At 37.7% G+C, this 16,012-nt stretch overlaps 1 protein-coding gene across 3 annotated transcripts in view; it reads left to right on the top strand.

Moving 5' to 3' along the window:
- Positions 1-16,012, top strand: part of NEK7 (NIMA related kinase 7) — a 75,388-nt gene that overhangs the window by 35,908 nt on the left and 23,468 nt on the right. For all 3 annotated transcript variants that reach the window (XM_065656275.1, XM_065656277.1, XM_065656276.1), the window contains 2 exons: positions 9,921-10,029; positions 12,312-12,419. In XM_065656275.1, coding sequence (XP_065512347.1) covers positions 9,921-10,029; positions 12,312-12,419 — 217 coding nt within the window. The remainder of the gene's footprint in view (positions 1-9,920; positions 10,030-12,311; positions 12,420-16,012) is intronic.

The raw sequence follows: 16,012 nt of genomic DNA on the forward strand, positions 1-16,012 counted from the left end.
TAACTGACTATATTGTTTGGCTATCTCTTTATCATACAGAACATTGATTTACAGCTTTAGCAGTTGTAGAAGAAAGTTGACATTCATGTTTGTAAGGTTGGTGGGACAACGATGATGTCTCCGATGTAGTTTGAATGGCAGTGTTGCATAAGCTCTATGCTGCTGTGCACGTGTGTGTAGCAGGACACTGTATTTGCTGTTAGGTTTGCCAAAGATTTAGCTGTTAGAGAATGTGTTTCCAGTTTGTCAAAATATAACAATTTCATACTAAGATGTTGCATGCCAGCTGCCCACTTGAGGGTGTACGTTTTCAAAAATGTTGTATGATTTAGTAGACGGTTAAGGAAAAATATATTATTCTGCCAAGGTGTTTGTTAATCTATTTAATTTAAAACATAGCTACCATTTTATGTGAAATACTGTAAGCCGCTTTAGCCTTGAAACAGAGACTTAAAACTTGTAAAGGGGTTTTTTCTTGCAATAATGGCTGTAAAACTTACTTAAATTTTTCTAACACAAGTGTTTATATGTGCTTAACAAAAATTGCTGGAGCATAGCAGCCAAAGTGAAGAATTTCTGTACATGTAGGGCTGTGTGGACCTCTTGCATCTCTTAGCGCCGACAGCATTGCGTACTGCCCGAGTGACTATGAAAGCTTCAACCTATAGTGTGGGTGAATGAAATGGCTTTGCCAGAAATAGCTTTTTCCAGATGCTTTGGATGGGCTGGAGCTCTCCTATCTCTCAGAGGGTATTTATTTTTTTCTAACAGCACAGGGAAGGGAGTAATCTGAGATGACTGTGGAGAAGACAAAAGACTAGGCAGACACAAGTAGGCTGGGACAAACAGCTAAGTGATCCTTAGGTGGGCAGAAGAGGATTTGACTGGGAATAGGGAAGACAAGTGGACTGGGACTAACTGGTTAGCATTTTTTGAGAGAAGGCAGAAGTTATGACCCAAGGCATTTGAGACTGAGGAATATAAGAAACTGAGGATAAGAGTAATGGATTGGGAAACTATTAAATGTGGGTCCCGGTACTGGACACGAGCACAGTGAGATTAGAGAAAAGGCAGTGTGTTGCCAGAGAGCAGGACAGACTGGGCAAGAATCCCAGAGACAGACAAACTGGCTGCCAGCAGGGAGAGAGCCTGGGCGGGATAGCCTGGACTGGCTGGGAACAGGGTGGGATTGTGTAAGTGGAGAAAACGGAATGAAGGGAAGGAACAGGTCTGGGTTGGGGCAGAGAAGGGGCAGGTCGCATAGAAATTACGGATCAAATACAGGGGAACATGAAGAACCTGTCCTGTAGCATGCTGCCATGTGCAGCATGGAATGGCACTCAAGGTTCAGGACCACTGTTCTGATGCTGTCAGCAAGTGAGAATGAAATCCTCTGGCAGTACCCATCCCTTACCTGCTGCAGGATGATCTCTGTGTAGGTTACTTGGTCAGCTGCAATACTAGCTGTGGCTGGAAGAGTGCTGACACTGGTAAGCTGTGCACAGCAATATAATAGAGAGCTTGCACTTCTGTAGTTATTTTTATGCTTTTTTAAATCTAGGGAATTGCTTGTAACTTAAGGAAGCAACAGTGAATCTGCAAAATCAAACATTCAAAGGCTAAAAAGTCCTACAACTGAATATCTTGCACTCCAGCAAGTTACAGGTTTATTTCTTCTTTGAAGAACCGCTGCTCTATTTAGTGTTAAGAGTGCAGCTCCTCTGAGTAGAAATCATGATGGTGTAATACGTGCACCATCATTTGTTGCATCTGTGCTGCCTTCTTGCTGCAGTGGCCGTTTTCAAGGCAGGGAATTCAAGAAAGACGAAGGTTTCATGGTTAATAGAATGGAATACTTTTCCGAGGACCATCCTTTCTCACTGTCTCTGGTATTATTCCTAAGGGATACTGTATAAAGCACTTCAACCACTATTTTTGGTGGGAATTGTAATTGCTTATTCTGTATTTCTGATAGGCAAGGTAAAACTCTGGGGTTTGATTTGTAGAAGTATCGAGCATTCACAGCTTCATCTGTTCTGAGTGGAAACTGTGCTTTGAAGATGAACTGTTTCATAAAGCTAAGTACGTTGAAAAGGAGGTGCTTAAAGTGGTGCCAGAATTAATTAACACTTTTGATCTTAATTCTTTGCCCCTATTCTAATCTTTAAAATGGGGATTTTTCTACCTCATCATTTCTAAGGCCATTTGTGAAGATAAACTTCACAAAGTTTATTTTATTAATTTGATATTCCAATGATGCATATCAGGAAGCTGTACCCCTCTGTAAAACTTACATTTAATAACAGGTTTTGAATAGTGCACAGTAAATAAAGCCTAGAGCCGTTTTCAAACAGCTCATTAGCTGAATGTCAGGAATGAATGAGAAGAGAGTCTTTTGACATAAAGAAAGAAACCAGAACTGAAAATTGTGCACACATACTCTCAAGGGAGAGAAATTATGGTGGTTTTAATTCTGAGATTTTTCTTATATGTATATTTATGTCCAAATACTTGACATCATGATTGTGGAAAAGCATTTTTAAAGTAGTCTTTTGTGCATGTCTGTATATTTTCTTTTCGTGATACTGATTTATCAGTATCTATAAATGCAAATTTTAAAATTTGGAATCTAGTTCAGTTGGTTTTCAGCAGAATCTGTGTCTCTCTTGTGTCTTTTTTTTTTTTTTTTCCCCATGACCACTAGCCTTAAACAACAAAAAGCCCACTACCCACGTCACCCCCCCGCAACACCAAACCTCCTGACTTGTAGTCTTTTTGTGTAGCACATGGTTATGTTTTATAATATAGAGCAGTGTGGCACCTTCCTGAAGCTACATCATTGATAAATGTTAAAAGCTTCAAAATATTTTTTTCTCAATTTGTTTTCACGTTCTATATCAGCTTTGCTCTTAGCTTTTTTATGTATTCATTTTTGAAAAGACTTTAAAAAATAGTGTAGCTTGAAGAAGTGTGTAATGTATTAGGATACTGTAATACAGTATGTGCTAATTATAGATCAAAGCTAAATTATTTATATGTGCCTTTTCCTGAAGTAGAAACTTGGGACTTTGAACCAGTCAGTCTGATTTTTGCCACTAACCTTTTTTAAAGCTACTAAAAATATTTCTTTCTTCTCAGTAATTAAAAAATAGTGCATCCTTATTCCACTTTGTGTATGTATGCCAGCTATGCAGCAGGTAAAAGAGGGGGTCTGGATGTTCTTAGGGGAAATGGCCACTTTGCAGATAGAGCCATGAAGTCCTAAAATAACAAGCCAAGGCGTGTAGCCCTGCCAAGGCAGCGGAGGTAGTTCTGGAGAGCTTCTGCAACCCATACCCTGTGTTACCCGTGTGTTACCGGGCTGCCTGACAGGTACTCGACCGTCACCTCTGCCCACGACCGCAGGTAGCATCAGTTTGCCACGTGCAGGTGACGTGTGTGTGCTGATGGCAGGAGAGCTGATGGGTCCTGCGGTCTGTAACCAGGGGGGTAATTGGGCTGGGTAATTGCCAGGCAGCTTTGTTAGTTTTTCTGCGGGTTGGCCATTGTCTGTGTCTGCTGCTGGAACAACAAGAATAAGAGGGCAGATTTTCTGCTGAAATAATTAGACCATCAACACCATTTTGTCTTGTAGACAGTCCCCTTCACAGACATCACACCTGAAGCTGTTGTGTAAACGACCAACCCTACTCACAGGGAGAGTAACGGTGTCAGCTGTGAAAAGTTAACTTGATGTTAAACTTCGTTTAACTATTACCCAGGCTGTTCAAATAGCTCTAACTGGGGCAGAAAGGCTGGGGGTATTTCATTTCCACCTTTGCCCACTGGTGCTGGAATTGTCTGACTCCACAAACCTTTACAGGGCAGGGAGAATGGAAAAATTTTCTTAAATAATAGTTCTGGGTGCTTTTCTTGTTTGAAATGTCCTGCAAGCAGCACTTGAAGATTAATTTTTCGCACAGTCATTTTTGAAAAATTTGCAGTGTCTGTGTTTGTGCTGTATGAATAACTTGCTGAGAATGAAGAGAGGAGGTTTTGAATTTGTTTGCCTTATTTGTAGTAAAAAGAAAAAGAGTTAAGATGGTAGCCTCTGTATTTATTGAGTCATGCTATTACTTTTTATTAGGAATAATAGTTAATGATTCAAGCACGAGTTTCACCTCTTTGTGCCCTACCAGTTTTCCTGAGGGAGTTCATGGGAGAAAGATGCATGTAAACAAATACTGTTGGATTTAAACACACGGCTGTGTGTTTTAAGAGACTCTGCTCAGCAGTAACAGCAGAGACAATGAAAATTATGCAGTATTGGAAATTTTATTTTAGTGGCTCTGCAAGTAGATCTGATTTCGGTAGGTGGTCTTTATCGCTGAACACTGTGTGTTCTTTGTTTTTTTGCATGAACAAAAATGTTAGGTGGAACAGAGTGACTGTAGGTGGACTACTCAGTAAGGAAAAATGAAATTAATCCTTGCAAAGGCTGTTGGATAAATATATATATAAAGTGACTGTTCAGAGCTTTCGAAGAGATCTTATTAACAGTCTGATGAATAGGTTATTAGCATGAAAGAGTATATTCTAAAAATGGGAAATGCAACAGTTTTGACTTGAGTTTTTCTTGCAAGGCTTTGTAAATAGTTGTCTTTGTTTTGTGTGTGAAAGAAGATTGTGCTTGAGAAGATGTTTCTATCTCAGTTCTATGGCGTGGCTGAGGTGGGTTATTTATTTATTTTAGGAAAGACCATATTTCAGTTCTATGAATTTGGCCTTCTGACGCTAGTAGATACTTCTCTTAGGACAATTATTTTGTCTACAAGTTTTTGTACTGTGCCTTAGACTTTGTTGCTATCGATTAAATAAATCTACTTATTGTATACTAAGAATCACTAATAGAGGAAGAATGATATTTTTAAAATGCATTTTTTGTGGATTCTGGAAGAGAAAAAGAAATGTATGGCATCTTCAGTGACTGGAGATATAAACAACTCTAAAGAAAAGTTGGAAAAAAGAACCAGGTAATTTTTAAAAAAAATTATTATTATTATTTCTATTATATCACTTTATTTGCCAAGTACGTGAAACTTTCTGTATGTTCAGTTAGTAGATGCGAAATATTTTTTTTTCTATTTGTTCTATTTTTACAACTAAGAGACAGCTGCTATTCTTGAAATGTAGGCAAATTTGATCACCTCATGATCAAGTTGGATGAATGGATCAAGATGTGATGGACAGTTCTGTTTTTGTTCTGCATAGCAAGGAAAAATGGCAGAAAACTTACCACAGTCTGAAGAGATGGGCAGCTGAACTCATGAATAGAGAGAGCCAGACAAAAAACCTGGGACTCTGCTTTCCTACTAGAACTATGTAGCCTTTTAAATAGAAAGTAAGACTTATGTAGAAACTTCATTTCCATGTATTAAATACAAGAATCTCTGCTCTTTATTCCAAAATGCAGAGATGTTGTGGCTCATCTTCTCTGGTTCATCCTTTTGACCCTGCATGCCCTTGCCAGTTCTGGTTTGTGGCTGTTGTATTCCCAGAGTGAGAACTCGTGCTTCCAGAGTTTCCTATTCCAGCTGCCTGACCTCTTTCCTTGCTCTGTTCTCTCTGCTAGTCCGTATTAAAAGAGACTCCCAAAGAAACACAGGCGGAAGTGGCCAAGAACTTCATTGTGTGCCACTCGGGAGTTCCATGTAATAATCCCTTCTGCATCACTTTGCTCTTGATGGAGCTCACATGTATTCCCACAAGTATCCGCTTGTTGAATCACTCTGTTCTGAGAAGTCTATTATACATTAAAAAGTAAAAAAAGTCTATTATACAATAAAATACAAAAATATAAAGGTATGGGCTTTTATTAGGTCAGAAGTGAAGTAATGAGAACAGGCAGAGGCACTCAAGATCCTCGTCAAAACGTGAAGGGAAAATGAATCTATTTAAAGCAAGGAAACGGTTGTTCTCATTTTATTTTTCCCCCCAAATCTTCTCTTTCAGAAGACAACTCTAGCCTAGAGAATGCACAGTGAAAAATCCAGGTATATGTCATTGTGGGCTCATTTGACAGGTTCACAGATTTTTTTTTTTTTTTTTTTTTTAAATAATGACTGTGCAAAATGATTTCAATGATCAGTTTCATTCTGCAAGAGATGTTTATAAATCTCTTCCATTATATAGTTCAGTTTGCTTCTTAAAACACTCATTGGGTGTTTTTAGTATTTTAAATTTTTTTTTTCTCCTATTCAAGAAGTCTAAACCAGGCTAAATCATACCTTAAAAATCTCTGAGACACTGTCAGAACTGAATGCTATATTTTTTTCCAAGCATGGTTACTGAAACGTAGGCAGTCATCCCAAATTGTACTGTAATCATCTATGCTCATTGTGCTTTACTCATCTGTAGGAAATCCTGAGTTTTATAAAAGCCAGATATGGCCCTGCATATTCCCTTTAAGAGTATTCTCTTGAACTGTGCTTGTTAAACCTAGAAAAGACCATTTGCTAATTGCTGTCACTTTTGCCTTTGGAATTTGACCTTTAAAGCATCATCTTTAGAAACTCAGTATAATTCCATGCTTTTATATTGACTTTAAACTTTTTTCTCCATCCAAGAAACTGAATGGCATATGCTGTTTAGGTGCAGGGCAGCTATATTCAACTTTGCTAGGATGAAAACATTTGGAGAATATTTAATTTTTCTTTTAGTAATTCAGTAGAGAAAACCAGGTGAGTTCTGTTTTTCCCATAACATAACCACTCAGTCATTCTGTTAAAAGGGATGAAAAGATGAAACAGTGATGTAACCCACCTACCTTAGAGCTCTCTAAGGCAGATAAATAGCAAATTTATGACAAAAATTAAATGACTGAATTACAGTTTTATCTGTACTGACATTGTGAAAACTCTTCGAAGAAGTTTTTTGTGATTCCATTCTCAAAGACAGAGATACGGCTTTTGAAACAGTTCTTGCTGGGACACAGTCTGCTGCCTGAGCATGCCTGGTATTCTCCATTTACCTGATAAAACAATAGTTTGCAACACTGCCCAAATTTTTAATGCACACGTATAAGCAGTTCCCTTTTTGCCCAGTTTCAGCGATGTTGAGGCTGATCTTTCACCTCAGTCAGGATTATGGTTTTTTAATGTCCCACCCTAGAACGCTGGTGGTTTGAGGGACATCAGGACTGCCCTTTGAGTCTCAGATGGGTGGAAGAAGAACAGTGAAATGTTGAAGATGACAGTACTTTAGAAAGCTGTATGTCAGGCTGTATTCCTTTGAGGTCAAATCCGGGCAGGTAATAGCAACTGGTGTACAATGGGAGGTAACGGTGTTAAGTTAACTTGATTCTGTGGACCGTGGGATGTTTGAGACATTACAGCACTGGGCAGTGAATTAGTTTCAGTATTAACTGCTCGTGGTGCTAATATGCTCTGCTACAACAGAGGTTAAAAACTGCTGTTTTGCCATCGTCTTCTGCATTTTGGCTTCCCTATAGGAAGGGAGCAAACCCCACGACCATTAGAACTGCATTTTGCATCATGGACTATTTTAAAATGGAAGAGAAAGAAAATAATCCTGCTTTGAGTACAGTTAATTTGTGCTGTATGAATTTAATTATGCTGTTCAGCATAAAATAGGTTTGACCATGTTTTCCATCATTATTTCTTATATTTCGTGTTAGAAGGTAAGGTTCTAAACAGGAATGGATTTCCTTTTCCTCATTGACTTTTCTCAGAATTAACACTGCCTGCTGGCCTGTCTCCTAGAAACACACAACTTGTTTCAATACCTAGTTTTGCAAAATCAGTCTTTTTTTTCTAGCGGAGGCTTTTCATCACTGTTTTGGCTATTGGTGGATAACGGCCCAAGAAAACATTGAGAGTATGTATTTCGATGTAATTAATTACTACAGAAAACAATGTTGAGTCTGTTTATTTTGAAGATAATGGATTATTTTTAAACCTATGCAAGAGAAAATGATGCCTATTTCTTTGTTTAGTTTAAACATTGTTAGCAAATCTAGCAGCTCTCTTTTGTATCCTCTTTAGATGGATAAATTCTACAGGGTTATTAATATTACTGATGCTTTCAGGAAGAGAAGTTATTATCACACAAAATTATTAATGCCTTCAGTAGAATGAGACTATGTCTTAACTGTTGTTATATTGCATGCCTGCACGGTAAGAACTGAAGCTGATTTTGTAGTGTACAATCAACTACAGTGTTATAGAAGGCAAATAAATAAAATGTTAAAAGAATACTTGTTCATAAATACTTTGAAAGTACACTGGTGTTCTTTAAGTACATCAGAATGGAAAGCTGTGATGGAAAATCTTCCCATTTCAGACACTTTGTGAATGGTGTTTCATCACTGCTTATGCTTTGGTTTGATTTAAAAAAATAATATTTCAGAATGTTTAAGTACCTAGTTATAATTATGATAATTTCAGAATGCATTTTAAATCAAGGAAATATGCTTTCATGTGCACATACTTACATGTATTGTGTATTTGTTTTTAAATGACAAGAAACCTGGTCTCCGTCTTCCTGTTGACATCAAACAATCCTCTGATATGCAAATCCAGCTATGGGGAGAAGCGATACATGGGGTTTGTTTGGATTCAGTCCAAGACTGAGAGAAAATTATATTTAAAGAAGTAATTTATATGCTTTGCCTCATTTAAATGAAAATGCTTTTTGAAATAATCCCTATAACTAAAACCATTTTTGTGAAACGTTATGATCCTTTGTATGACTGATGCATTTTGCCATAGCTGGTTTAAAAACGTTGTTCTCGTGCTCCTGCATGTCTTTGTAATGTGTAGATGTAGCTGTCAGCTTCTCAGTTGCACATTTTAACATAGTATATGAAAATATTTTTATTCTTCCAGAGTAATAAATGTTTGTTATATAACTTCGTTAGCATGCGCATGAATGCGAAGTGTGTGTCTGTACACATGCTATTAAAATACATCTAAGTACTTTGCTTTCCATCTAAACTTTTGCTGGTATTAATGCTGCTCATGTATTTTCTTTGTGTGCTTAATTTTAAAATCTGTCAAAATATGCATCTTTAAAAGAAGAGACTAAACGAGCAACAATTTTGCAGTCCTCTTACCTTTAGCTGCAAAATATTTAATGATCAAACTTGCACGTTTTAGCATTGGCTGAATTCCAGGTTTTCAGCACGTATTTTTGGAGGACTGTGTTATTCCAGTCTCTGAATATAATATGTGAAGGAGATGTGTGTAGCAGAGCATAATTATGTTTCACGTGAGCTTTAACAGGCCATTGAACTGTTACCAGTGATTGGTAATGGTTGTTTATACAGGATGGCAAATATTTGAACAGAAGTTATAATAGATCACTATGAAATTTTCAGAAATTGCAGTTTTTAGTCCCATTTTATGTATTGCAGAGGTTTCTAAGGCTAATCTAATAGACTCTTTGTACACGTTCTTTGTGATTGTGTGTCATTACTATTTTTTTTTCTTCTATTTAGAAAATAATTCTATGGAAATCGATGTTGTTTTAAGGAAGTATTTCATTTGGAAGGTTCTGCAACACATACCTTTATATCTGACCTTTATTCGTTCTGTGGCCCCTTACTCTGTGCTAGACCGTTCTGACCACATTAACAATCCTCAGTGCAGGATTAAATACCACGTAAATCCTTCTTTGGGATAGCAGTTTTATTTCATTGATGTCATTTGTGGCTCTATGTGTTGACTGACTTAAACACATACATTGATAACGTGTATTAATATTTTAGGTGAAAGCTTTCTGTGCCAAGAAATTTTGTTAAACTCCTCTCATTAGGTTGTGAGCCTCTTGTATTTGTTTTTTAAATAAAGTATTTTCTATCTTTGGTCATTTTATGCAAGTTTTAAATTTTAATAGTCAGTGTCCATCCTTCTTTCTTTAAGCATTTTAAGAAACAGAAGAGGTTGATTCCTGAAAGAACAGTTTGGAAGTACTTTGTTCAGCTGTGCAGTGCCTTGGAACATATGCATTCTCGTCGTGTTATGCATAGAGGTAATTAGGATCAAAGATGATTTGTCTTTATTAAACCTTTTACTATGTGAAAATTAAGCTGGCTCAATGCAAATGACACCAAATAACATCATAGGTTTTTTTGAGGGCTGACACAATGTATGTTTCTGTAATGTTTTACAAAGAATGGAAAAGCGTGATAGAAGTTTGTGGCTGTACATTTGTTGTGATAGGCATTTGTTTGCAGCAGTGGCTTGTGATACCAAGTTTTCAAAGCAATTGATAGTTCTGTAAGAGATGGACACCCTGCCGCTCCTACCTCTCTTGCTTGTTCAGTTCATTGTACTGGCTCTTATTTTCTGTCCTGTTCTTATTCTTCTATATTTGCCCATTGTCTCTCCCAAGTCTTGTTACCTGCATTCTTGCACAGCTGTCCATTCTTTTCACCTCTCGCACCTTTTTTTCTTAACTCCTGCAATGTCTTCTGGTGATGTGTAGGCCCTTCTCCTACTCCCTTATCTACTGGATTATGTGCAGCCATGAGCATTATCCCTCCCCTCTGCTCCTCTCCACTATTTCCAATTTCTGTGTCAAGTACTGTGTCCCAGCAGCCCTCGTAGTTGCCAGCTATCCATGTCAGGTACTAAATCTCTTTTACCCATTTTAAACCTCTGCACTGCTGTCTCCTCTGCATGTTGTCTTCATGTTAACTTCATTGTAACTCTGAGTCAAAGAAAACAGATCATAGTATAGCTGCTTCTTGGATGTACAACTTCTTTTTTTTTTTTTTTTTTTTTTAATCCCCCTTGGAAATCCCTCTGGCTATGAGTTGCAAGCTGTATATGGGCTGTTTCCCTGGGCTCAGGTGAAATTACATGCCTTAGTTTGGTGGCTTCCTTCTGCTGGGATGCAAATACCTGCCTGAAAGCAAAAGTCCCTCAATCTTTGCTGAGCTTTGTCATTTGCAGCTAGAGATGTTGCACGCTTCAGCAGATCAACTAGGATGCCACTGCCACTGCGAATGACCTTCCCTCATGATCTTCCTTTTTTTTTTTCCTTTGTGCATTTTTTGTACAGATACCTGCAAGTGCAAATTATACAAAGAGAAAGACATGAAATGACAGAATCTTTCCATAGTCCTTTAATGCTTTTATGACTGAACTACTTTATTTCAGTATATTTTAGCTCAAAACCAAAATGAACTGAAATGCTACCTTCAAAGCTTCTGGCAAACCTATGGCAAATCTAACAATTTGATGGTTACACACCAAAACCAATGACATTTAAAGCCATTTTTAAGTTGAGCCGATATCTGTGTTGGATTGTTGCACAAAGGGTGATCCAAACTCCTGAAAACTAGGTCAGATAGCAGCATAACACAATTGCTCTCTCTTCCTCTCTAAAGCTTATAAAGTTTTGTAACTCTTTATTTGAAACCTGAAAATGCTGATGTCTGAAGGGTTATTAACCATTCGTTTTACTGTACACGTATCTTATGCAACCTGTAATCCCCTCTTCAAAAAGTTAGGTGATTTTATTTAAGTTTAGAGCCACAGTGCGTTGCTCTTGAGCTGAGTAAGAGCTGAACACACTTGCCAAACAAATACCAGGTCAATTTATTTAGAAGACTAAGAGGGTAGGTACCTTGTTAAAAACCATAACATAAAAATCTTTACTGTTGTCTCTGAAGGATTGGATTAAAACTTAAACTGACTATTACTTGTGAAAAATAACTGTCTGGGGTATGCATCATTATTTTTCTTTGTTTCTACTTGATTATTGATGAGTTCAAATAACCATTCTCCAGAGTAAAACTTGCTTCTTTTTTTAACGCCTGCTATTAAAGAGAATCACTTACCTATTTCAAATAAATAGAATCATGCCACTATGGGTAATCTGATCAGCAAAAGTAATGAAGAATGTTTTACAGTTCTTGAAAATGTTTTGGTCTGTTACTTAAGACATAATGAGAGGTTTCCTAGTTCTAATGAAAGCCCTTACATAAAGTAGTAATGAACTGCCGGTATATGCTTCTTTGCGTGTGGAGGTTTTTTGGTTTTGTTGTTTGTTTACTTGTTTTTTTTAAAATACTTTTCCATGGGTCTTAATTTTTTGCTTGACTGATGCTTGTACTATTAATATAGTTAATTTGAAATTCCAAATCCTGGACTCTCGTTCTGGACAGCGCAGTCAAATTTTGTCAATATTGGCTGTAAATGAAAGCCTCTTTTGGTCTATTATTAATGGAGCAGTAGCTGTTCTTGCAACCTAATTGTGACTTTTAAATGTCCTTTTTTTCTTCCCCCTCACCCCCCTCCCCCCAGATATAAAGCCAGCTAATGTGTTCATTACAGCTACAGGGGTAGTAAAGCTTGGAGACCTTGGACTTGGTCGGTTTTTCAGCTCCAAAACCACAGCTGCACATTCTTTAGGTAAGCTTTCTGAGGTACAGGTGTTGGGGAGGCGGGGTTTTTTTACATGGTGGAAATACTGTGCCTGCTCATGAGGAGGAAGAAAAGGATTAGGTCCAGCTAAAGTGTTTCCTAAATAATAATAAGAAGAAGAATCAGCACCATGGACAAATACAGAAAAGCTGTAACACTGTGGTGTCACTTTCAGCAGCACAGCTCAGCTTAGCGGGGCTTGGGTGGGGGTTTTTCTGTTTGTGTGTTTTGTGGGTTTTTGTTTGTTTGTCTTTTTCCTTTGAATCATTCAATATATATTCCTGCCTGAAAACAAGTCTTTATGACTACTGTTTTCTAGAAATGCTAGGAAAAAAATAAGATGGATAATATGGATGCATTTTTAAAAAATTCATTTGAACTTTAATCGGTGTTGGAGAGAATCTCGTAATTTTGTGTGCTTGTATGGGTAGCGTTGACGACATGTTTGTTATATGCTTTGAAAGAGATAACAGACGAGCTTCCCTGATTTAAGGTGGAGTTTCTCAATATAAGCTAAGTAAGCTGAGGAGAAATCAGAATTAGGATTTATGAACCATGAATACTTTAAAACCTAACCAAACAACAAAAATCCAAGAAAACTTATTTTTATAAGAATAAAAAAGTAAATCTCTGAAATGCCCAATTTATTATTTGCTAGCACATAAAGTATAACATTGTATTATATTTTTCCAAACAAAATTTTCGTATAATTTGCATCTTTTGAGTATCACTTGGAGACTTGGATGATTAAGAAGCCTTTAAAGAAGAAAAAGTAAAAATTTGGCAGATACTTTAAGTTTAAATGTAGGGAATGGACAAGTGACAGAATCTAAGAGGATTTCTCTAAAAGAGAGAAACCTTGTAAATACAGTAGTATCTGCTTTAAAGAGAAATGTGAGAATTAGTGTTTATAGTATGGCTATATGGGTTTTTTCAGGTAAGAAAAATTCTTTTCCCCTGCTGAAATGCCTGTGTTTAGTGGCTGCTGAATTCAAGCCTGTTCACTGACTGCAAAGGGTGTGAAACAAACTTTTAGACCCTTCAAGAGCAGGGCCATTGGCAGCATTCAGAATCATCTCCTTTTCCTTGTAGAGGGTATTGAGGCAGGCTTAGCGCCTTACTGATGCTTGAATACAGAAAGGTACAATCAACTGAAATGCTGCTCAGTGAGAACTTTTAACAAATGTCAGTGGCAATTCTGTAATTAGACATTTGGATATTTTATATGTATGACAAGAGTGCATGATAAGGAAGATAATATCTAAGAAGTCCAGGAATGGTTAAGTAATACTTAGAATCCCTACCTTAGGGCCGTGGGAGGACACACAAAGAGTTGTTTGCTCAGATGTTGATGTTTCTAATTAGACTATGAAATATCAGACTACTTGGTTTAAAATATGCTGTATTTATCCTCAGCCCTTAATTTAACTTTATTCAGATAGTCCCAGTTATCAGTACAGTGTGGAAAAGGAGAGCGTTGATGTTCAGCATGTTTGTACCACATTTGAGATGTGGGCATAATTGTGTTAACAGCCCAAAAATACTTTTTGAGAAATCTTGACACAATCCTTACTTCCCTGCCTTCTAGAAGGCCTTTGGTCGCTCTTTTGTGCCTTCCTGTTTTTATCGTGTTTGTTGCATGCCGATACTGTCAAAACCATGAGTAACTGCTGCGATCTTGGTAGGACTGAGGTGGAACTTGGACACAGTTTTGCAATCCTGCATTAATAAAAAGGAGAGACAGAGGAGCAGCAGTGAGACCAGACTGTAAATGTGCTTGGGTTTCACATCGAAGTTCAGATACAGCCCTAAAGATCTGGTACTAGTTCATGGCATGTAGTAAATAAAGTGCTGCTGTTCATGCTGCTGTTGTAGCCCAGTGGCTGTCCCTGGCAGCACTGCGGAGATTTTATTTTGTTGTAGTTGGGTCCTGCTGCTGTCTGCATGTGGCAGAAGGATGTAAATGAGCAGTGTGACGAGGGAGTTACTCCTGGACTGTATCTGCAGGAAGCTGTAAATCCTGATCTGTGGGCAGGAGCGCACGATGAAGGCAAAAGTCAGTTGTGAAGGTGGGAGAGCTAGACTTGTGTTTTGAAGTAGATATCGGGAAGTTAAAGAAGAACAAACTGCATCAACCCTGGGTTATTTTGGCTCGTTGCAGGGGAGTGGTTGCAAAGGGACTGAAGACTCAGAGTTAAAAACAGTATAAAACCCCCAAGCCCTTTAAAGCTCAACTCTTACAAACACAAGAGTCATCCAGAGAGAGGGGGATAGGAAGATGGAAGCTTTGTTCCTAATGTTGGGTAGAGAAGTTGGTATTTTTTATTTTCTTTTTTCCTCATTTTCCACCGTTTGCCTTTTAATTATGACCTAATGTCAAAATTCAGCCTAGGAAAAAGGTTTTGTTCAACTGTTAACTTAGGTGACAGTGGAGGAGGTGACACTCAGATTTATCATGTCACTAGCAGAGACCACTTTTTAAAAAATAATTTCTCATGCAGTTTCTGATGCTGGTTTTACTGAAATTTCTTTCAAAGTTGTATCTTTTTATGACTCCGTGAACCTTTGGTGCACAAAACCCAATGAATTACAAACACATGATGTGTACCGATTTATACTTGTTTACAGGCTTTATAAAAATTTCAGTAGCAAACTAGATTCAGGCTTTCAGACATAAAGAAATGTACTAAAATTTTCATTAGCTACAGCTTCTAACTGCTAATTATGAATAATACAGATAGAATACTTGCTGATGGTCCATTTGAAGCAAATGAAAATACTGCACAGGACAGGGTTTGTTAATGTTCTCAACTCTTTCTGTACAGCCTTATCAAAACAGTAGAATTTTCTTTTGAAAATAGAAAATCTTTCTTCTAAAAATGCAGAGGAAACAGAGGCATTTAGTATTGTTGATCCAATATAAACCTGAAAACATTTCTTGGTTTCAGAAAACTTTATTTTAGAAAGGGGAAGATGATTCAAGAAAGGCTTCTTGTTCCTTTCCGTATGACTGTGTGTTAGGGTTTTTTTGGTGACGGTTTTTTTAATGGCTGAATGCCAGGCCTTACGCTCTTTGAAGTGGCAACTCTGAGGCCAGCTCATGGAAATGTGCATTTTAAAAATCTTTCTTAGCCATTCAGTGGATTGAAGGTTAGTCCATATTTTAGTGTTTCAATTAAAAAAAGAAAAATCACTTCGGTTCTCCAGTGTGGCTGCGCTAGAGGGCTGCACGGTGTGCTGTCCAGGCAGACGCTGCTGCCATCATGTAAGTACCTTCTTGCAGGGCAAAGGAGCCAATCTTCAGTCTTCTTAAAATGCTGGAGAGCGAAGGATCATCTGTATTGAATTGTGATGTTTCTTCTGTGGTTTGACAACTTCTGTCATTTCCATGGTACTCCTGTCCCCAGCATAGAGCTGTGTTATGAGGGATTTGACTGTAAACTCATGCAGGTTGTGGGGAATAAAATGCCTTGTAAAACTGTGTGCAGGTACTCTCCTTTCCTCTTGCATATGGATCTCTAACCCAGCAGAGAGTGTCAAAGCCGGTGCTGAGATGGTGGTGTGCAGCACTGTTTTGCTGT

Source organism: Caloenas nicobarica, chromosome Z, assembly GCF_036013445.1.
Source record: "Caloenas nicobarica isolate bCalNic1 chromosome Z, bCalNic1.hap1, whole genome shotgun sequence".
NCBI classification, from domain to species: Eukaryota; Metazoa; Chordata; class Aves; order Columbiformes; family Columbidae; genus Caloenas; species Caloenas nicobarica.